Source organism: Sceloporus occidentalis, unplaced genomic scaffold, assembly GCF_023333645.1.
Source record: "Sceloporus occidentalis isolate IW3139 unplaced genomic scaffold, rSceOcc1.0.p SCAF_3, whole genome shotgun sequence".
Lineage (NCBI taxonomy): Eukaryota > Metazoa > Chordata > Lepidosauria > Squamata > Phrynosomatidae > Sceloporus > Sceloporus occidentalis.
This window is the reverse complement of record NW_028316983.1, coordinates 43,562,094-43,585,888: the sequence shown is the minus strand read 5'-3', so window position 1 is coordinate 43,585,888 and position 23,795 is coordinate 43,562,094. Positions and strand designations below refer to the sequence as shown.

General features: G+C 40.0%; 1 protein-coding gene across 3 annotated transcripts; it reads left to right on the top strand.

The window, feature by feature from the left end:
- Window positions 1-1,282: 1,282 nt before the first annotated feature.
- Window positions 1,283-22,978, top strand: KLHL12 (kelch like family member 12). 3 transcript variants are annotated; one of them, XM_089514228.1, is made up of 13 exons: window positions 1,283-1,449; window positions 1,946-2,212; window positions 3,347-3,586; window positions 4,277-4,430; window positions 4,931-5,148; window positions 10,373-10,522; window positions 12,671-12,785; window positions 14,647-14,753; window positions 16,224-16,419; window positions 17,082-17,240; window positions 18,887-18,985; window positions 19,897-20,083; window positions 21,229-22,978. In XM_089514228.1, exons 3-13 carry the CDS (start codon window positions 3,404-3,406, stop codon window positions 21,353-21,355), a joined length of 1,695 nt encoding a protein of 564 aa, XP_089370354.1. In that variant the 5' UTR covers window positions 1,283-1,449; window positions 1,946-2,212; window positions 3,347-3,403; the 3' UTR covers window positions 21,356-22,978. The 3 variants fall into 3 exon arrangements, with proteins under 3 accessions (XP_089370354.1, XP_089370353.1, XP_089370355.1); XM_089514227.1 differs by lacking the exon at window positions 1,946-2,212; XM_089514229.1 differs by lacking the exons at window positions 1,946-2,212; window positions 3,347-3,586.
- Window positions 22,979-23,795: the final 817 nt, after the last annotated feature.

The window sequence follows — 23,795 nt, the reverse complement described above, 5'->3', positions numbered from 1 at the left end:
CCTTGAACAGATAAAGCCAGACATTTCCTTGGAAGCCGAGATGATCAAAGTGAGGCTGCCGTACTTTGGCCTCATCATAAGAAGGCATGACTCACTAGAAAAGACAACAATGCTAGGAAAGGTGGAGGGAAGTAGTAAAAGAGGCAGGCCACATCCCAGATGGATGGACGCAGTCAGAGCAGTCCTGGGCCTGGATTTGCAGGACAGGGAGGATTGGAGGTGCCTCATCCATAGGGTCACCAAGTCAGGGCCTATTTGAGGCCAGTTGGCAACAACAACGTTAAAATCGTATTTACAGTTATCATCTAATAAAAAGATCAATGTCTATTAGGCCAGTCAAAATGTACGTAAGAAAGTGTGCTGCCTTTTGCAATGCCCAGCTCTCTCCAGAGAAATCGTTACAAAAAGCAGGGGTAGAAAGGGGGGGATGCTGTCGTTGTCTCTCAGGAATGGATGGCGAGGTCTGTGTAAATGTCTTCCGGTCGCTTGCTGACTTATGGCAACCCCATGAATAATTCCCCAGGGCTTTATACAGCCCTTCAAATGAGGCTCTCTGAGGCGATGTGTTGGTTTCACGTTTACCCAAAGAGTAGCCCTTGAAGATACGGACAGCAAGGGGGAATGTAATGGCTTTGCTGCAGGTGTCTGCATATTTATCTGAGAATGAATATAACCACTAAACTCCAGGAAGAATTAAGTCAATATACCTGTATGTATATAATGCTGCATTGCTTCATTTTCTTATATGCACCATGAAGGAATTAGAGTAATAAAGTGGGTGCCAATATCAAGAGAGATGCTGAGGTAAATTCTAGGTGCTCATATAAAATTGTTTATATGTATAGTATTTATATTAAAGGGAGATGTATGCATATTATATTCATATAAGCACATAGAGATTGTAGGTTTAGCTGTTTATTATGTCATTCCTTGCCAGTACATAGAAGTAACTGAGACGATGCAGTGCCAGCAATGCATACAGAGACTCTGATCTAGCTCTTCTTCCTGGGGCTCTGGGCTTTATATTAATGATCAGATCCACAGTTGAGAGGAGAGGGATCTGTGTCTTATCAAACACTGAAGCGCGGAGGGAGACAAGCGCGCCGCCGCGCACTCCCCGTTGCTAGGCAACCACAATTAAAGCGGAACCCATCCGCCGTGACGCGTCCCCTGAGCCGGCGCTCTGATTGGCGGCGCTCTTCTTCACGGACGCGGGTCAAAAACAAAAAACCGAGGCGCGGGTTTTCTACGAAGGCGCGCGCGACGCCTCCGGTGACGTCATCCGCCCGCGCCCGATGCGAAGGAGGAGGAAAAAAACGGGGCGCGCGGGCCCGAAGCGCCGGGACTCTCTCCCCTTCGCGGGGAGGGCGACGACGAGGAGGCTCTGCGGGGAGATGGGGCGCCTCCCGCGGCTGAGGAGGAAGCAGCGCCTTTGAGCCGCCCCGGGAGGTAAGGGGAGCCCTGAAGACACTCCCTGCTGGCAGACATCCGCTCCGTGCCAGGGAATCCTGGGATATGTAGTTTGTTGTGGCACCGGAGCTCTCTCTGGCAGAGGAGGCTAAATGTCTCAGAGAACTACACTTCCCAGAATCCCCTGGGGTCGAGTTAAAGCGTTCCCAAACTGGATTATTCCTGCAGTGTGTTGTGGACCCCCATGAAATTCATAGGGTTGCTAGGTCAGCAGGCAACTTGGAGGCATATATATATATATATAGTATATATGTGTGTGTATAGTATAGATATAGTACACACACACACACACACGACAGCTGTTTGGGTATTAGAGCATGCTGCCCATTCATCTCTCCCCCAGCATCAGTCTCCAGACTTTGGCATAAGCTTGCTGTGCCCCCGGGGAACAGGGCTCCTGCCTTGCTGGGCATAGCCATAAGAACTGTGACAGATTTGTAGCGCAGATATTGATTTGCACATTCCTCTTTTGCAGATCTTATCTATCTCTGAGACATTAGTCATAAGGACTGCAAGCAGACACCTTGACATTAAGCTATAGCTGTGACGCCTTCAGCCCTCCAGTTATCTTAGACTTTAGAGCCTAGGAACCTCAGCCATTCTGGGCAAGAAACAAAAGATTAGGCAATGGTTATTGAAAACTTCAACGGTTTCCTGCACTCTGCAGCAGCCCTGTGTCCTGAGTGCTGACCGGCAGGGCTGGTTTTATCAGCTGCGTTGAACATTTTGGATGAAATTAAAGGTATTTTATTGGAGTATTTGTTACACAGAGAGAGAGAGACCTATTCAAGTTAAGTGTGCTAAGAAAGTCTTCTTTCAACAGTAATCTTTCTTGGTAAACATAAGGGAGGTAGATATACTGTGTGTGTATGAATATAATATACATATATACTTCCCTTACGTTTGCCAAAAATGATTACCACTGAAAGAACACTTTCTTAAGACGCTTACTTGAATAGATCTGTGCCTGATGTATCTTGTGTCAGCTGTTTATGTGAATTACCTTGCAGAGGTATCGCCTTCAGCTTCACTCACTTCAAGCTGAGAAACATCTGGATCAATACAGCCAGCTGAACATTATCCTACACTGGCGGCTGTATCTGTTAGCCTTACTTTCCCATTGCAGTGTTGGATGATGATACCAATTTGCATTATAAGGATTTTGCCATGATTATTAAAATTACATACATGAAACGTTTTAAGTTGTTAGAAGCAGGGTGCCCTCCAGGTATTTTGGGCAATGATTCCCCCACTTCTTGGTAGTACAAGCTGGGGATGATGGGTATTGGAATCCAAAACATCTGAACTTTAATCCAGTTGTTAGTTCTAACTAAAGTAAACAAACTGAATCAACAAAACGCATACAAGTTCTCAATGATGCAGTAGGTGTATTCTAGTTGGGAACAACAATTGGATTTGGGCTCTTGGCCAGTAGCAAGTTTCCTAGCAAGTTTCCTCCTGCTGCTTTAGAGTGTTAGATGGTACTTTATAGTAAAGTCGGTCTGAGTTTTTAAACCGTGAGATCTAAGCATATCTTAATAGAAGTTACCTACCTTTTTTACTACTTTGGCAAATACAGACATTTTTTCAGTATATTTTAGCAATGCTTATATGTCTTTTGGTACCCTTATAAATTCTATATTAGTGAAATATAGTCATCCCTCCATTTTCGCAGGGATCCGTCCCCCCCCCCCCCAGAAATGGAAATTCGCATATATTCAAAGCCCATTGACAGAAAAAAGCAGGATGATCTACTAGCCACTTCATAGATAAGTAGAGGAGAGACAAAGTTCCTCATTCTTCACCTTTAGACTTTGTTAAATTTGGCCTCACATTGATGAGATAGCATCAGTGAAGCAGGTTCTTTTCTTCACAGGTTACTCAAACTTTGAACCTGCCTTCTCAGCTCTCTTGTTGGCTGGAGTAACTCACTATGGCTCCTAAAGATATAATGACTAATTCTCATGCCAAGTCAATTCTCAATGCAATGAACTCTCTGCGAAAAAGTAACACATTGTGTGATGTGACCCTGCGTGTGGAACAAAAAGACTTTCCAGCCCATCGTATTGTGTTAGCTGCTTGCAGTGATTACTTCTGTGCTATGTTCACCAGTGAGGTATGAAAAGTGTACAATACACACATTAATTCCTGCAAGTAAAAAAAAATGCTTGCAATATATATTTAACAGTGCAGAAATAACATTAATGCTGCAATTTTGCATGCACATTTCTCACAATGCATTGGTGCTTATTCTGAGTGAAGACATATAAGATTGTGTAGGTTGTTGCAGTTCTGAATCTGCTTAAATGTAAAGTGATGGGACTTGCTTCTAAGTAAATATGGATATGACTTGACTGCGAAAAGGAATATAAAATTGTTTATATACAAGAAATTATGTATTATATCATGAATGAACTGTCATCAGAAACATATTTAAATTATTGAAGAAAAATAGCATTATAGAGTTACTAGATGTGTTTAGAAAGCAACAAAACATTAGGTAATGTTAATTTTTCTTTGCAGTTCACAAGTTCTTCTGCAAATTCCAACTTCTTGAGTTAAGTCTATTAAGAAAATAAGATATTAGATATAAATGTAACTTTATCCATAAAGATATAGGTATAATTTTAAGTATAAGCAGTTTTAATTTTAATATGTTTTATTTGTTTCTGCTAATAATGACATGAACAATTTGGCATGTTTCATTTTCCGTGTGTGTATATTTATTTATTATGAGATTCTAAACATGCTTGGAAACTTTCATATCCTAGAAAATAAAATTGTTTTTCTGATTTTCGACTTGCAGCTTTCAGAGAAGGATAAACCCTATGTAGATATCCAAGGGCTAACAGCCTCAACTATGGAAATATTGTTGGACTTTGTGTACACAGAAACTGTTCATGTGACAGTGGAGAATGTTCAAGAGTTGCTCCCAGCAGCCTGTCTGCTTCAACTAAAAGGTAATGGGGAAAACTATGTAAATTTGGGATGGAACATATCTTGGAGTCATTGAACCTTATTCTCATGTTCATTTATCACAGTAAGCAAGTCATAGAACTAAGTACTCTGTTTTGCCTAGTTTGTTCCACTGCAAGCAGAACTGCTTAGCCAACATGCAACAATACATGGGCTCATATTTAATAAAATGAAATTCTCTTGAATTCAGGCTTGTTGTCTGAATGTGATTGATATAAAGTAGTTTCTTAAGAAAAGAATGTGCTTTATTAAGTTGCTAGTGAACCTGTTACAAACAAAAGACCATTAGGGCACTACCAAAGAAATGGAAGACTAAAGAAACAATAAAGATAGCTTTATATCCACCAAGTTGGCCTGTACAAGAGATGCCAGTTGTATTACTCTGCTATAATTTTCTCACTATGAAAGAGAATCTGGTTCTCTGAAATTGTGGTCATATTGGTGGCTTGACAATCTATTGTACAAACTATTATTATCTTCACAGGAGTAAAGCAGGCTTGCTGTGAGTTCCTAGAAAGCCAGCTGGATCCATCTAACTGTCTGGGCATCCGAGATTTTGCTGAAACACACAATTGTGTTGACTTAATGCAGGCAGCTGAAGTCTTTAGCCAGAAGCACTTCCCAGATGTAGTTCAACATGAAGAGTTTATACTCCTAAATCAAGAAGAAGTGGAAAAGCTCATCAAATGTGATGAAATACAGGTAAAAGTTGGTTTGTCACTGAAGAAAACAGTAACAGAAATGCCACATAGTTCTGGCATATAACAAATCAGAAATAAATGCAAGGTAGGAATTAATGAATGAAATATTTATTAGAATTCTGAGAATTACAGATTTCATTTCAAAATGAAGGTACATTTCTAGCCTTTATGGTTTTCAAGCTTCATTCATATGTGCAATCTCTAAAGTTGCTGATGTGTTCCAGAGTTCTTCATATGCCTGATGGTCCAGACATATATCCTAACCATATAAACCCATGTTAATCCCCATCCCACACTTTACCTTCAGGTTCAAAAACAAGTAGGCAGTGGGGGATTTTGTCTCAGAACCAATGGCCTTGGGCAATAAATTATGTTTTTTTCTTGCTAGATGCAATAAACCTTAGTTCATATAAAAAGAAGTATAAATGACTCCTATGAAGTAGAAAAGAATTCACTTCTGGAAATGAGAGTTTGAGATGCAGTCACAGTATAAATCAAGGGGGAAATTCTGTTTCTCCCATTCAGTAGTACTGTGGAAGGAAATTATGCATCAGCTATCAGCTTATTAATTGACTTTATGGGAATTTAAAAGGGCTGAAACACATTTGAGAAACAGATTTTGCAGGACAAATTGATTCAACAGCTTGAAAAACTATTTGGAAAGACCCTTGGGTATAGTCCACACCAGCTAAAGCTAGAGAACCTGTGTTTAAAAATTCTGAATAAAGCGTATTAAACTCCTGTAAGGTTGAACTACATAAACCGGGCTATTAGTGTCAAATTCTGGAGGAATTGTAAAGAGATAGGTATGTAATACTTTAATATGGTTTCACTGTAACAAAGTCAACAAGTTCATGAGGAAAAGTATTTTAAGAATCTGCCAAAATTATTAAACAGACCCCTAGTTTGGTCTGTCCCTGACTATACTGCTATTAGTAGCTTTTGAAGGAAATTAGTTGTTACTTCATAAGGATATGCTCATTTTTATTTTATTTTTTAATATGAGTTGGAAATTGCAACTAATAGGGCAGGGCAAAGATCACTAGATCTGCCCTCTGACAAAGGAGAAAATTGTGTGTGAATTAACATTAATGGGGAGAAGCTTACTTACCAAATAGAAGTGGTGCAGCATGATAATAGTTTTTTGTGCAGCCTCTGGCTAGTGGAAACACCATCAATGTGCATCTCTTCCCTATCCTGACCCTCTCCAGCCTGCAGATTTGGGGGATAGGATTGTGTTACATTTTTTTAAAAGATTCTGATTTTATTAGTCAGCAAGGAAAACAGGTATCCTATCATCCTTGCTGGTAGGCTAAGAGCATCTAAAACTAGATTTTGAAAAACCTATGCAGTATTTTGTCTAATTCAAAATGGTATGTGAAATGCAGCAATAGTTCATGGATGAACTTTACCGAAATTTCCAGGTATACTGTGATGTCTAAAATAGTAGACAGCCAAAATAAACAGGTGTCTGGAAATGCATTGAGCAAGAATGAGCCATAACTGTAAGGCTAGGGTTGTTGTGGGTTTTTTTTTTAATAGGAGAGAGATATGGGATGATTTAACAAGGGGAGTCTAGAATATCAGGAAGTGTTTCTTAGCCTTCCTGATTGATTAAAGGTTATTTTATTATTATTTTATTATTTAAAGTATTTTATCATCTCCCAGCCCATAAGGGCTATTGAGGCGTTGAATCATAGAATCATAGAGTTGGAAGAGACCACTAGGGCCATCCAGTCCAACCCCCTGCCATGCAGGAAATCCAAATCAAAGCATCCCTGACAGATGGCCATCCAGCCTCTGTTTAAAGACCTCCAAGGAAGGAGACTCTATCACCTTCCGAGGAAGTGCATTCCACTGTCGAACAGCCCTTACTGTCAGGAAGTTCATCCTAATGTTGAGGTGGAATCTCTTTTCCTGTAGCTTGCATCCATTGTTCCGGGTTCTGTTCTCTGGAGCAGAAGAAAACAAGCTTGTTCCCTCCTCAATATGACATCCCTTCAAATATTTAAATAGCGCTATCATATCACCTCTTAACCTTCTTTTCTCCAGGCTAAACATCCCCAGCTCCCTAAGTCATTCCTCATAGGACATGGTTTCCAGACCCTTCACCATTTTTGTCGCCCTCCTTTGGACACGCTCCAGTTTCTCAATGTCCTTTCTGAATTGTGGCGCCCAGAACTGGACACAATATTCTAGGTGGGGCCTGACCAAAGCAGAATACAGTGGCACTATTACTTCTCTTGATCTAGACACTATACTTTTATTGATGCAGCCTAAAATTGCATTGGCCTTTTTAGCTGCCGCATCACACTGTTGACTCATGTTCAATTTGTGAACCTTGGGATTGAAATTAAAATAGTACAAAGATAAAATCATTTTAAAAACACATTAAAATAGTCTTTAAAACTCTAAAAGCAGTCTAATAATGATAATAAATAATAAAATATTTATTTATATCCCGCCTCTTCCGACTGAGGATCGAGACGGGTAACAACAGAGAAAATACAATATACAACAATAAAAACAACAAGCCCCACAAAACCCCGACCCAACCCTCCCTCCCAACTATAAAATTAAACAGTAAAAAAAAAAACAATCCTAGAATCCAGTTTTGAAATTAAAACAGGATTTTCAAACATTGATTGCTATGCAGAACAGCACTGCTTTGGCTGCATGCCAAAAGCTTAAAAGAGGCAGGACTAGCCTAATTTCCATGGGTAGAGTTCACTTGTACCCACCAACCTAACTTCGTGAGGTGGTGGGGCGTGCAATAGGGCCTCCTCTGAAGATCTCAGATTTCTGTCGGGCTCAGATGGGAGGAGGTGGTCTTTCAGATATCTCAGTCTGAAGTCATTTAGGGCTTTGTAGTTCAAGACTAGTACCTTTAATTGAACTTAGAAACAAATTGGAAGCCAGTGCAGTTCTTGCAAGACCAGTGTTATATGGCCCCTAAAATGCACCTCTTGACACAAGTCGGGCTGCTGCATTTTGCACTAGTGCAGCTTCTAAACACTTTTCAAGGGGAGACCCATGTAAAAAGCATTACAGTAGTCTAATCGAGAGGAAAACTAAGGTATGAACCACTGTGGCCAGATCTGTCTTCCCCAAGAAAGGGTACAGCTGGCACACCAGCCAAAACTAGCAAAGGTGCTCCTGGACACTTCAGCAACCTGGTTTTCCAGGAGCAACACTGAGTCCATTAGCACTTCCAAGCTACAAAACTGATCTCTCAGAAGGAGAGCAACCTAATCCAGAAGAGGATGTGATTCCAGTCCCAGGTTGGCTTTCCTACTGAGCAGGAGCACTTCTATCTTGTCTGAATTAAGCCTGAGGCTGTTCACCTGCATTCAGTTTTTATTACATCCAGACAATGATTCAGTGGTACCATAGAGTCCTTGGCATCAAAGCTGGGTATTATCAGCATACTGATGACACCTAGCTCCAAAGCTCTGGATGGCCTCTCCTAACAGCTTCATGTAGGTGTTGAAAATCATAGGAGACAGTATTGACCCCTGTGGAACCACAGGGTAATGGCCAAAATGTTAAACAGCTGTTTCCCAGCACTACCAAGTGGTTTCTTGCAGTGGTTCTGCCAAGAAAGACAGAACCACTGCAAAGCAATACCCCCAAGTTCCATATCAGCCAAATAACCTGTGGTCAATGGACCAACTTCCTGTCCCAGTGTAGATGATCCCCCAAGGCAGCCAAGGCTGTTTCTCTGCCATAACCAGGCCTGAACCCAGATTGGAATGGGCCCAGGCAATCTGTTTGTCGAGAAAGTCTGGAGTTGCTACTGCTCATCCTAGGACCTTACTTAAAAAGGAGAGATTAGAGATTTGCAAATAGTTACTGAGGGAGAAGGGGTCCAGTGAAGTTTTTTTCAACAAAAGTCTTATTATTACTTCTTTTAGAGAGGTTGGAACATAGCCCTCTTTCAGAAAAGCACTACCCAGTTGGCCAGTCCTCCTCTGGCAGCTTTAGTTAGCCAGGCTGTGGTTGGCCTCACCTCTCCAAGCAACATGTCCCTATCATCATGTTGAACTAACTGAAACTTATCCACCAGAGCTAGGCATTGTATGTGCCTCAGTTATTTCTGCAGACACTACCTTCACTATAGAGTCCCAAGTCAGAACAAATTCAAGCAGTTTTCCTCACAAAGTATTTAGTAAATTCATCACAGTACTTTTTTGAGGGCTCCTCCTCAGCTGTTTGAGGTCTGGGATGTAATAGTCCTCCTGGTAAATGTAGATCAACTGCCTGCATGAAACAATGAAACAAGGTTTTGTTTTTTCTTGAATACAATTAGCCATTGCTCTGAGAGTTACAAATTGATACTTTCCCACAAAATATTTTCAGGGGAGGAAACAAGTGGTTTAAAATTTGTGTAAATTGTGGGAAATTGTTCAAGAAATCATTTGCAGCTAAGAAATTATATACTTTCAGAACTTAGCATTTTATATACACTGAAGCTGAATATAAATTGTCCTTGCTAAAGCTTCAAACATAAAACCACTTATGGTTTGTACTCCTGATTTTTCTTTTCAAGCAAAACAAGAGAGATGCTTTTATATTACAGGCATGCTATTCCATATCTTGAAAATGTATTGTTGCTTGGATTAACACTGTAGGCGTTGCTTTTTGCTTTCATTCAAAAATCCCTATTTGTCTCTCTGTTGGGTGGGGGGAATGGTATAAACTGTATATCTTGTCTTCATGCATATCACATCTTTGGCAGTTATGCAACAAAGGCACGAGGCAGAACATCCAGAAAGGACGGTCTCCCGGCACCTAGTTTTGGTCCGTGGGGAAGTCGCAGCCTCCAGACCGTGGGACTTCCTCGTGGACCAAAAAGAACCGGCAAAAAGCGGGTTCTTCTTGTGACGTCATAATGGTGCCGCGACAGGCGACTGCTATGCGTCCGGCACATAACAATGGTGGTGCCCGTCTGTACAGGGTGCCACCATGTTGACGCCCTTGTCATGTGCGAGGGACGTCTAGAAGCACTGTCCCTTGCACATGACGAGGGCGTCCTATCCTGTCCATCTGAACCGGGCCAAAGTTACACTTTGCTTATAAAGATCTTGTACCCATTCAAAAACAATTCTGTTTTCCCAGTTTTCCTACACCAGAAGCACTATCTATGCTTGGCTTCTGAAATGGGCTTTCCTTGTCATCCAGACTCTTCTGTGAAAGACTGATTAGTGCCATGTCTTTTCTTACAGGTTGATTCTGAAGAACCTGTCTTTGAGGCAGTTATTAATTGGGTGAAGCACTCAAAGAAAGAAAGGGAAGCATCCCTGCCAGAGCTGCTACAATATGTGCGCATGCCACTTCTCACCCCACGCTACATCACTGATGTCATAGATGCTGAGGTAGGGTCAGCTATTTTATTATGCAATTGTGCAATCAGAGGTAGACAATGTAGTTTGCTCCAGATGCTTTAAACTGCCTTAATCTCTGATCCTTTGCCATGCTGGCTGGGGCAGATGAGCATTGTACTCTAAAAAATTGTTGAAACACCAGGGCTTATTTCATTTTCTTTTAAGGTTGTAATTCTGCCTCGATCCGTGGGAGAGGTGGGAGGTATAAATAAACTATATTATTATTATTATTATTATTATTATTATTATTATTATTATTTGTTTCACCCTGAGCTAAAAGCTCATATTTCTCTGAATGTGTCTACAGTGAATATAGATTAATGTGTGAACAAACATCCATTCAGAATAATCATAATCCTATCTAATTCAACATATAAGAATTTTTTAAAAGAAGTCTAAAGCCAGTCAATTGATCTGTATCTCAGCAGTAAAGTGAATTCCCTTAACTTTTATTTGCTTTTGTTCAGTAAGGCACATGTTAATGTTGGAAGCAGCAGTAGAGCCTGTGAGTCACAATCAGAGAAGTCAGAAAGAAGTGGCAGTTCAACAGTTTGATAGCTGCTAAGAGTCAACCTAACTCATGCAATAGTTCAGAGACAACTTCAGAACTGTGCCATATTTCTATCTGAGTCCTGCAAGGATAAGATAATAAAACGTATAGATCTGGATTCTGTGAAATGTGAGCAAAAGGAAACTCAGAGAACAGAACTTTGTCATCCTTTTCTTCTCCCTTTCCTGAAGGTGTGTGTGGGATGTCCAACACTTATGGGTTCCTTTTGCACTATATGATTATAACATTATGTTTACACTTTAGCTACCATAGTTCCATCCTATGGAATTCTGAATTTTGTAGTTTGGTGAGGGGCATTTAGAATTCTCAGCCAAAGAGCTTTAGTGCCTCATCAAACTACAAAACCTTCAACATACCCATAGCAGCCTAAGTGGAATCATAGTGATATAATTGTGTAGTGTGAAAAGTCCCTGGAGTGTTGAGGAATCCAATAGTTGAGCTAGATTCCCTGTACTTTCTTCTAACTGCCATAACCAACATGGAACACCATATTTCATGTATGCCACTCACCCTCTTAACAGTAGACATAAAGCAATAGTACTAGTACTATTAGCCTCATTTCTACATTCAGAATAATTAAAAATCCTATGATAGGGTTGCCATAAGTTGGACTCAGCTTGAAAGCACATAACAGCAACAATGGAAACAAAGTTAATTTTTAAATCCTGAGAAATGTATTTGAATCAAGGTTTATGTTGTATGTCCTACCAGCATAAAGCTTTTCTTCTGTATGATATATAATGGGGTGGGCAAAGTTAGGCTGTTTTTGTGGTCCTCAGGGGCCCCCAGGGGTGTGGGTGGCATTTTTGCCATTTTATTGGGGGAGGGGCTGGACCATTTTAAGCCCAGGAAAGGTCTTTTCAAAAACTGGAAGTAAACTGAAAGTGGCTTCTTGTCACTTCCTGCTTTGAAAAAGGCTTTTTCTGGGCCTTAAATGGCCTTATAGGGACTGAAACATGGCAAAATGACCCTCATTTCCTCTACTTTGGATTAGGGGACATCAGGAGGCTTAAAATTTGGGGGAGGGGTGCAGCACACCTATAGTTTCCCAAGGGTTAATGCAGTCTCCTAGTCTTCCACAATTGCCTGCCCCAATCTATATACACAGCACAGGACAATATAAATCTTTAATCGTGTTAATCATTTAAAACCAATGCATCATTCTTATTGTGTAATTAAATTACCTTACAATTGGTGTTGGAAAATCTAAGTAAAAGTCTGTAATAGTAACTTTTTAAACTTGAAGGTAGCCTGACTGTTGGGTTACATTTACTCTATAACCAATATAAAACACCATATTTTGCATATGTCAGTCTCTCTCTTAATGGTACCCCCTAAAAAAACTATTTGGTTAATGAAGAAAACTTATTTGTATAACTCTTTGCACCATATTACTATACCAAGCCCTTTTTTCGGGTAGGAAATCTTTAGTCCTGTAGATGGTTCAGTTGTATGCTAAAATATCTGGAGCACCAAAGATTCCTTAAACCTATGTTATATCATTCTGTGGAACTGAAAAATTTTGTAAGGTGTAAAAGTTGAATAATCTCCCTTTTTGTCTTCCATAGCCTTTTATTCGATGTAGTTTGCAGTGCAGAGACCTTGTAGATGAAGCTAAGAAGTTTCATTTAAGGCCTGAGCTTCGAAGCCAGATGCAGGGACCTAGAACCAGAGCTCGTTTAGGTAAGCACACTTTAAGGAATGCATACAAAAATGTTTCAGAAATTGTGTTACAATTGTGATTTTCCATTCTTTTATTTATTATCTTCTATTATCTGGCCAGCTAGAAATGTTTAACATTATAATTTGTTTTGTCCTTGTTTCAGTATTGCAACATATTTTCGGCTTTGTTCGATTAAAGGATAAATGTGTTTCTGTAGGACATAGTTTTACTGGATGCACATTCCAGGATTTCCAATCTGGCAGATGATAGAAAAAGTCGGAACTGCTAGCATGATGTCAGGCTCTAATGGTCTGGGTAATATGCCTTTAAGGGCATGATAGCGAGCTGCCCATTCTTAGTGAAGTATGGAGCAAAGAGCGAGAGATACTACATATTATGGGGTATCTAGTGGTACAGTAAACCTCTCAGGCATCTGCCATCACTCTGGGTGTGTAATGATTAGATGTTGAGGCAGTAATCTTAACTGCCTCACAAATAGGTGTGTAAAAAATTCTATCTTGCAGTTATTTTTGCTAGTGTGTATCCATATATGCCAATATAGAATATGTGACCTAGAAGAGAATGATCTTATATTTCCCTGCCTGCTTGCCTAGAAGCTATTCTTAATCACGGAAGGCAGTCAGGTAAATTACTGTTGACAAGCCTATATGGATGATAAATGTCATTTTTAGCATGTGCTCCCAGGCAAAAGTAAAGCTGAACATGTGATAAACGAGCTTGTAAGAAGACACTGGCTTGCTGTTTTAGTACTAAATCTCCCAACTGAAGCATTGGGCAAAGAGATACTGGGGGAAGACTGAAGAGTTGTGAAAGGACATCAATTTGGGATTGATTTCAGGAGCTGGACCGTTTGCCTGATTTCATTCATTTTTCTAATATTTAGATGCAGTAAACCTGCAACTTCTTAATAAATTTTAAATTTGTTATTAGTCTCAGAATGTTCTGGAAGTAAGTGAAAGTTGCCATTACTTCATGAACCATTCTGTGTAGCTTGAAAACTAGCTTTCTGTTTGAAATAATTAACTGGAAACAATAGAATTAACTCACCAAAGACAAGAGTAGAATAAGGCAGCAAGCAAACAAAACCCAAGCGTACAGCTGCAACATAGACAATAGGGTTGTTGAAAGAGGTACAAAGAGTATATAACTCAAGATAAATATGAGTCATAATGATGGTGCTGAAAAGAAAAAGGCAAGGATGTTTGGCTTGTTAAAAATGTGGCTTTCATTTTTGCATTAAAATACAACTAGATTGCCACACTGATTTTTCTTGAATATAGGGTTCATTAGTTTCTGAAGCCATAGAAGAAAAGAACAAAATGCAGAAGCATGCTCCATTGGTTGATTCTGCTTGCTTACGTTGGGGGTGGAGAACCTGCAGCTTTCCATATTATGTTAGATTCCAGTTCCCACCAGCCCTAGCAGTAGTCAGATGACAAGAATTAGAGTATAACAACAACAGCCAAGATCCCACCTATTGAAAATAAATGGGTCTATCAAGCCTAAACTTAATATTTGCTGAAATGTGCCCCAAATAGAAACAAGACAGATTTAAGCAGATTTTTGAGAGATGGGGCAAGAACATTGAAATATATTGCTTGATGAGGCTTGAGTCTGTCTTGCTGGGGGGTTTTAAGGGGTTGGACAGTGCTGTTGCTATTGCTTTAAGGCTAGAATATCATTGTAAATCAGCTGGTTATGGTTAAGGAAAGTAAGTGAATTAAAGAAAAATTAAAGGTGTGGTCTGTATTTATGCTCCAGAGTCTTTCTCAAAACAGTGTATAGATACACAAACAACAAAGGATTTCTTCTTGGTGACCTACTGGAGTATTAACCTTCCAGTGATCTATTTTCATTCAGGTGCCAATGAGGTACTCTTAGTAATTGGAGGTTTTGGAAGTCAGCAGTCACCTATTGATGTGGTGGAGAAATATGACCCAAAGACACAAGAGTGGAGTTTCTTACCAGTATGTAATTGTATGCTTTGTCACAAACTTTTTAATAATATGTCATTCACATGTATTGTTAAAGTACATTTGGCCAGTCTGGTTAGGGTTAGTAAGAGTCTACTCCCTAACGCATGTAACAATGCTACTTTGAGAGGGGAAAACTGAGAACAGAGAAGGAGTAAGGCCAGAGTGCTTTACTCTTGTCTTTACCCATTGTTTCTCTTTTCTAAGATTGCTGTGGCTGTTTTCTCTGACAATAGGAAACATATTTAGAGCCCTGTGGGTGAAAACTCTGCCAGACAAGTGCTTCACAATTATGTTTTCTCTCACTAGAAAAAGAAAAACAAGGATATTTGCCTTTAAATCCCCTCTAGACAGAAAAAAGTGTATTATCTATGCATAATGAAACATGTCTCTCTCTAATCATCAGAGGGAATGGGATAGTGACCTTTCTTGTGTATGGGTAGCAGCATTATATGTGTATAGTTTAGGGAAAGGGTAAGCTACTTCCCAGGTATGTGGGCCAAACACACACACACACGAGACCTGCGAGGCCACAAATATGCTTACACACCCTATCCTGAAAGTGATACCTTTGAGTTGTTGGGAAATTTTTGCCGGCTTTTCAGGGGCTCTTTAGGCCTCAAAGGAACTTTTTCCCAAAAAAGGAGAAATAACCAGAAATCATTTCTGCTTTTAAGGTTCTCCCTAAAATAGATTGGCGATGGGATGAGGGCTGGCAGAATTGCCCCCCATGATCCCTAGAGAGTACGAGGGACTATTTTCAATAAAATAAAATTTGAAGGCACAGCAGAGTTCCTGGAAGGGTATCATGTAGCCCTTGCACCACACTTTGCCACCCAGTTCAAATTTCAAATTGAAATACCCAGTTCAAAATTCATTTAACACGTTATTTGAATTTAATCAATTCAGGGTGAGTAAAATATTGAGAGAGTGCATGTGAAAAACCTTGAAAGCATTCTATCTGTATAAATGAGGGGTGGGAAAGGTAGAGCCCTCAATATGTTGTTGGGCTTACCATGGCCTGTGCTGCCTAGGGTTGCTATGATTTGCAGTGCCACATCTGGAGGACCACACTTTGCCTATGCCAGTATAAATAAATAGCTGTAGGAAAGACATCTGTAGAAGTTCAGATGAAAAATCAAGGATGTTCCAGATGAAATTTCAACCTGTTTATACTCCTAAAGCAGTCTAAATATCAAACTGTTCTTTCTTAAATCCCTGGTAAGCTGTTTCCTGTCTTTCAAAACCTTTGCTATTCCCTGCACTCTATTTAGAACGTTCTTAGAGGATGATGAAGCGAATATATGGAAAGGAGAAACCCTATCGCATTAGTCCATTATGATGAGCAAAAGTTTATGTATATAGCCTTTCTGTGGCAGCACTTGGAAATGCAAGTACGGTACCAGTGCCGCTTAGAGATATCAACATTTATTGGTTCCATTGTTTTTCTTTTAATAAACATAGAGCATCAGCCGCAAAAGACGTTATGTTGCCACAGTTTCATTGCATGATCGAATATATGTAATTGGCGGTTATGATGGCCGTTCCCGTCTTAGCTCTGTAGAATGCTTGGATTATACATCTGATGAAGACAGTATCTGGTACTCTGTGGCTCCTATGAATGTTCGACGGGGCCTAGCAGGAGCCACTACTTTGGGAGGTATGTACTGGTTGACAGATTGTCACCATCCCATTACTGATCATTATTGATTTAAACAACTTTGTAAATGTTGAAAGGATTTCTTTCTTTCACTAACCCAAGATAAATTTATATATACTTAGAAAAGAAGTTTAAATTTTTAAATACTTTGATTTGTTCTAGATGGTTAATACACCACAAAATTTCAATCTGTTGAGTGGTCTATGTTTGGACTCAGCAGGCTGCCTCGTTTTCCTGAAGATTTGGAAGAGCAAGGGATATGGGGCATGCCTGTAAAAACAGCTCAGATTCCCATACATTTTAGATTATATTTGTTCATCTTTTTCTTACATATCATAGGCTGGGTTTTTTGTCATTCGGTTCCATCTGTAATAAGCAATTTGTAATAAATTTCATTTTGAGCAATTCTATAAGGGATTCAGTTGAAAGAAATATTTTACTTCAAACTAATGTCATATTCATTGGTGTGAACCTTTCTTCTTTTATGGACTTCTAAGAATAGTCCCAGCTTCAGCTTATTCATTTTAAAAAGTATGCAGGTGTCATAAGATGTCGTACTTAAACATAATAGCTTAGATTTTGCCTTATATCATCATAAGAAGTTGGCAAAGGCTTGTTAACTGAAATGTGTGACTCATTTATAATCTGATACTATGTTACAGACATGATCTATGTTTCTGGAGGTTTTGATGGAAGCCGGCGCCACACCAGTATGGAAAGATATGATCCCAACATTGATCAGTGGAGTATGTTGGGAGATATGCAGACAGCTCGAGAAGGAGCAGGACTGGTGGTTGCTAATAATGTTATTTACTGTCTTGGTAAGTAACCTTAGAGCAAGGATGGGAACCACTTTCTGCCCATGTTTTAGATAAGTGTTTAGGGACTGCAGTCTGGTTGTGTGGGGAGGCCAAAATATCAGCACATTTTAAAGGCCTTGCTATTAGCAACAAAGCCTTGGAATCTATTAGAATGGAGGAAGAATGTACAGAATCAGGGAAACAGCCAAATGAAAATCACCATTTAAGGGACCCCAGAGTGCTGAATTTGGCAGCAGGATCTGAGGTTCCCTATCTCTGCCTAAGATCTCTTCTGCTTTGTGTGTATTAATGTCTCACTAGATTACCGCACTGCACTCTTATAGCTCAGCTATTCTACATTAACTGCTTCTTGTTGCATTGGATTTGCAGTTTAAGGGTGGGAATTTAGAATTCTCAGCCAGAGAGCTCTTAGGCCTCACTAAACTACAAACCTCAGAATACATCAGGAGGCAGCCAAAGCAGTTAAAATGGAATAGCAGCACTATAAGAGTGCAGTGTGGTAATGTGGTCAATCATGTTCTGCTGAGAAAAAGGGTTACAACTACAAGATGTTCTTGCAGATCTCCCACTATTTGCAGGTTTTCCTCTATGATGCAGTATTCATCAACTTTAAAAATGTTATTTCCTGAAATGCCTCTAGATGCAGAATTCTAGAGGCTGACAATGGTACTGAATTTTGGAACTGAATCCAGGATGTTCTTTCCATGGATAAAAGGGCTCTGATCACTGCAGATGCCTCTGTTGTTTTTAAGGATCTCTCCACACTGCACTACAGCTCATTCTACTTAGTTGAGCCTCTGAACCTTCTGTTTAGCATTTTCAGGGGGCTAAAAGGGCAAGGAAGTTTACTCCCAACAGCCCAGGTGCATATACCTCAGTCTGGATCCAATCCTGTGAGTATAAACGTGGAATGAAATTAAAAAATGGGATGTTTTGCAGGATGGAATTGAGAAATGATTACACTACATCTAGTCTTTCTTAATTTAAGAGGTAGCTCAGTTACAGTTGGAATACTGCTATCCTAAACCAATCCCTTTTGGATCCTTAAAAGGTTATCAGCACAGCGGCACAGAAAACATTGAAGCTGAAACTAGAAATGAGATTGTTTCATGAGTATCTAGTTGAAATATATTTTATGAAGTTAAACTGATGTTTCTTGGAACTCGTCTTAGCAACTGAGCTAAAATATTTTGTCAGTATCTTGAACAATAACACAAAAAGAGAAAAACATTGGTGTGCTGCCTGCTAAGATAACTTTGTTCACTGTTGTTTTAAGAACCTGAAAGTTTTACTTAGTAAAGCATAAAGAGAAAGCTCACACTTAATACCTTCTTCCTGCGAAGATTGTCTGCAGTATCCCCAGTGCATTTTTAATAGAGATGCCAGAAGCCAATTCATCTGAAGGAAGGTGGAAAAAGACCAGCCCATTTCCTATTACTTTTAAAGTTACTTGTCCGTCAGATTGTAAAAGTACAGTATGTCTCTGTCTTCATCCTATCTCATATGTGACTCTTTTCTCTCAGCCTTGTGCATAGTCTAAGATATTTAGAGTCAGAGATCCTTCTGTTTTTATGGGTATTGCCAGTCCTTTGGTCTGTAAATGAAATCAATAAATGAGTGTATTTGTTTCCTCAATGTGTTTTCAGGTGGCTATGATGGTCTGAACATTTTGAATTCTGTGGAACGATATGATCCTCACACAGGACACTGGACAAATGTTACTCCAATGGCCACCAAACGTTCAGGTGAGATATCTGATGCATGCCAGAGCTATGATATAAAGTGTATAAACCCTATTGCTGGAAACTCTTCATTCAGGAACCTTGTTGTGCAGTTGCAGTTACTCTGTTAGCCATCTTCAAGTAACATGAATGGTAGTTTAATACAAATCACCTGTGTATTGAAAGATGTTTTTCTTGTTACTGCCTGAATTCCTACTCCTTAATAGCCGTGATTTTTTTCAGATAATGGATTCCAAATTTGCCACTCCTCCCAGTGACCATCATTCTGTTTCTGACATCTCTTCTACTTCCATCATGTCTGAATAATGTTACTAATGAGCTGTCTATTCTCTCCCATTCCCTCTCTCTTATTCCCTTAATGGGGCAATTTAAATGTATAATTTCCTTGAACCCAGCTAAGCAATATTAGATCCTAAATGCTTTCAGCTTAACATTATACAAGTCACTGTAATTGTGCTGGTTCCCACAACTGTACAGCTGGTTACACAACAAGCACCAATGCCTTGACTTCATCCATTGTGCAATGGTTGATTAGCTCCCTATCAATCAGGTCAAATGGAGAAAGAAGGCTATTTGTGTGCTTATGAAATGACTGGCTGCACTAGGGATTTTATTCACATAACCTCTGACAAGTGCAGCCAGTTGTACAATGATTTTTACACTAATATAATGCCCCAATGGGATTCTAACTAAAGCGTTCTGTTCATATTTTATAGTCCAGGGAATAATTTGGGCTATTTTTCCTCTGTCCCCTTAGCAGTGATAACATCTGAACATTAAAGAGGGTGTGGTATTATGATAGATGCACATAGCCTACTGTGTCCTTACAGAAAGCCAAAGGCATTGACTGTCAGTTGTTTTCAGTTGTCTTAATGGTAAGAATCTCATTTACTCTTCATGGTTTCTGTTTGTAGGAGCTGGAGTAGCCTTGCTGAATGATCATATTTATGTGGTTGGAGGGTTTGATGGAACAGCACATTTGTCCTCTGTAGAAGCATATAATATTCGCACAGACTCCTGGACAACAGTGACCAGCATGACGACCCCCCGTTGTTATGTGGGTGCAACAGTGCTCAGGGGAAGGCTTTATGCCATAGCAGGGTAAGCAGGCCAGGCTTCCTTGTCTGGAAAAGACCTTAATTCCCAGGGCAAACCAACTTCATTTTATGGAGTATACCAGCATGTTTTTTATCTTAACACTTTGTTAGTTCACTCCCAAGCTCCTCCTTTGTTGTTTGTGCTCAGGTCCATGTTAGAAGCAGTGTTGCATGCCTGGTCAATTGTTGTCTTATCTGTCTGTCAACACATCTCTGTTCTGATATTGCTTAAGCCTTATCTTGTTGGCCTGTGCATCAGGGAATGATTGACTGGCTCCTGCCATACACTCCATGCACATCTGTATTATTGCAGTCAGACTGCTTGCATGTTTTTCCACTTCTACTTCTTCAGATCATGAGGCAGTAGTTTCCACCCCATGGAGGGGGAAAGGACTGGGAGGAACCCTTTCAGTTACACATTTTTATTAGTTCCTATCCAATACATCTAGCTCTTCTCTCAGGGAGTATTCTTGTATTTATTCATATGCTTGCATTTTTGTATGCAGAGGTGCACAGTGCAAGTCAGAAATAGATATTTTAATGGATAGATGGCTATCTCATTGTCTTTACATATATGCCATACCAAATCAGTTTTCAAATTCATAATAAGATGAAACTGTACTCTGATGTAACCATTCCTACATTACAAAGCACAAAGAAATGTGGACCATTTGCAGAAATATAATGTAAACATTCATCATGTTAGAAAAAAACAAAAATGAACATAGGAATTTTTTCCTTGTAGCGATTTCTTGAAAATAAAGGCAGTGTACACCTATGTTGTGCAGTGGTTTGAAAGCTGGACTACAGCTCTGGAGTACAATATTGAAGTCCCTGCTCATAGAATCATAGAGTTGGAAGAAACTGCTGGGTGGCCTTGGGCAAGGCACACTCTTCTAAGGTTGAGAGAGTATGGACAAACCCTCCTGAACAAATCTTGCCATTATAACCCCATGATCCAGTTACCTTAAGATTGCCAGAAGTTGGAAACAACTTGATGGCATGCACCAGCAACAGTCTTCATCTGATTTAAACAGGTGGTTTTCCTATCCATCTGAAAGTATTTACATGTCTTCACTGATATAAATTCATGTCTTCTACTTCCACGAATTCATGATGTTTTCATTTCTAATCCTCCGTTGCATATAGGTATGATGGAAACTCACTTCTGAGCAGTATTGAGTGCTATGATCCTATTATTGACAGCTGGGAAGTGGTAACATCACTGGGGACCCAACGTTGTGATGCTGGCGTGTGTGTATTGCGGGAGAAATGACTCTAGCGGAAAGCCTTGTGAGAGTACTTCAATGGAATAGAGAAGCTATGACAGAAAGCACCAGCTGACTTGGAGTTTTTGATCTAGTTGTTGATGCCATGACTATTGCATTTGGCCTATGCTGTATGCCCTGCTGCTCATCTTCAAAGCTACTGATTCCAGTTCAGAAACAGACAAACAAAATAAACTACATATGGTACTTTGAGCTGAACATTGAGAAATTACATCCTCATGTATGCTGCCTTGGTGAGCATGAGATTGCAGAGCAAAAAGGACATTTATGCCTTTTGACTTGTTGAGTGCCTAAAATTAAGCAACTCGTCTTGGTTTTTCCCAAATCATCAGTCCACAAAAGGAGATGTGCAGTTCCAAGATAGTGCCTGAATTTTTCCATGTATACAATGTGTTGCAGTGCAGGCATACTGATGGTGAACACTGTGTCTTTTTCAGGTTTGGCACAGACTTGCACAGGGTATTGGGAAGAAGAGCCAGCCACAGGCTAGTACATGCAACTTGCAAATGCAGTCTTTATTTTAAGGATTTTGACCTTCCAACTTAATAACTGAAGAGGGGGAACGGAATGTCTTGCCAGTAGCAATACTCAGTCTACCTGTTAGAAGAATGGCTGCAGGAAAATAATATTTTGGGGGATTTGGTTTTCTACCACAGGCTGGGTACAAAGGAAAGGGAGGGTGATTCACTGCTTGTGAAGGAAAACCTGGTTTCATCTGCTCCTCATGTAGACATTCTATTAGCAGCTCAGAACCTGTATTAAATCTTGGGGGCCTGGGCAGAATAGAGGGGAGCAGGCATACATCTGCAAATGTTGCATCTGCCAGGCTACTTTTCAATGTTTGGATGTTCACTTGCAACAGTCTGTTCCCACAAATCCCAGATTATGTCTTAATCCACACTGTTCACCTCAAAGTCTGCACTGCAAGTAAGACTGAAGTCTGATAGCCCGTGAAAGGCTGTCCAGCATGAACACCATCACCACAGGTTCTCTCTTGCTTCATCTCTGCTTTTTAAAAGACTGTTTTCTGTGCTCCTGTGTAAACAGCAACGGCCAAAGTAGGAGCATATGAAGCTGTGTACCTTTAAGAGCATACAGATGTTGCCAACACATTGTTTTCCTGCTGTCTTTCCAGATGCTGTTACAAGCAAAGATTCTGAATAGTTGTCCGTGACATGGATTGGAACTCTTAAATTTTTGCTCAAGGTATCTTGATGTAGTGTCCTTTAGGATCCCTTTTCTTCCTATTTAATACCCCTCTGGTGTGTATGCATTGTATTAGGTGTGTGAAAATAGTCACATTGCTGGAATAGACACCTGAGCCTGTGGATAATGCAGCTCCATCCCTCAATTATGTGCCCTAAATTTTCAGCATGACCCTAGAGCTCTCTTCCTTAATCTACTGAGCCTCTTCTGTGTTGCCCAATCAGGAACCAAGGGGTGAATGTATTTATTATCTTGGGTGCTGCTGACTCCTTACTTTGGGGCTGTGGCAGCATGGGATTATGATGCACTTTCAAGCAACACTGAGTTTATAAATTCTGTCCTATCACACCAGTGTCTTGTGATTGGTTTCTTATGAATTTTTTAATAAAAGTATCTCTGGTGAATAGTTGTCTCTATGGGAAGATTGGTTTTATTCTTGCGGTACTACATTCATCCCATTTTAAAAAGTCAAACATGAGATAGTCAAGAACATCTTTTATTGCTCTTCAAGGCCTACATAGGTGCTACGCATAGAATCACAAGCATATAGAATATATACAGTAAGCGCTCTTATCTGATGTCCTCTCTCTTTTGCAGTTTATTTCTAAACAGGCACAAGCATATTATTATTTGTTCCAAGAAAAGATGGGAAGATGCTAAATCCCTGTTACAGTATATTTAAAAGCACAATTAGCTTTCCTAAGAGCAGCACACTATTACCTTCCTGTGGTGGTTGTTTAGCCTTGTGATGCAAATACTGCCGTCCTCACTGCATGTCATAAATTACTAGTGTGGCTGGAATTATTAGATCTCAAACAGATTTGTGGCAGCATTTTAAGACCTGGGAATACAGATTTGTATACAATTGGAAGATAATTTGATAGCTACTTACTCTGAAACCCAGTAGCAGGGGTTGCCAGAGGGGGGCAGTCTAGGTAATGGTTCTTGCCCTGATGCTGACACTGCATTTCTCCCTAAGTCTTGACCTGAGAGGGGGAAATGATGCAGCTCAGGCTGCTTGACATACCTGGCTAGAGCAGATTTGGAGAGTTTAGCCAGGTCTGTTCCTAGCCTAAAATGGCAGCTGCATCATTCTTCACCTTAAGGTTTAAAATAAACTGAGGAGTAAAGGGTAAGAAGGAAAGTAGTCGCTCTCTGTAGTAGCATAGCTCCGCTCCGGGCCCACAACAATCTCCAACTCCCAGAATGCCATAGCAAAGA

Coding starts and splice junctions, on each gene's coding strand:
- KLHL12 (XM_089514227.1), top strand. CDS start 3,404: ATGGCTCCTAAAGATATAATGACTAATTCTCATGCCAAGTCAATTCTC. Junction 14,754..16,223: donor AAGAGTGGAGTTTCTTACCA/GTATGTAATTGT, acceptor TAATAAACATAG/AGCATCAGCCGCAAAAGACG. Junction 16,420..17,081: donor AGGAGCCACTACTTTGGGAG/GTATGTACTGGT, acceptor ACTATGTTACAG/ACATGATCTATGTTTCTGGA.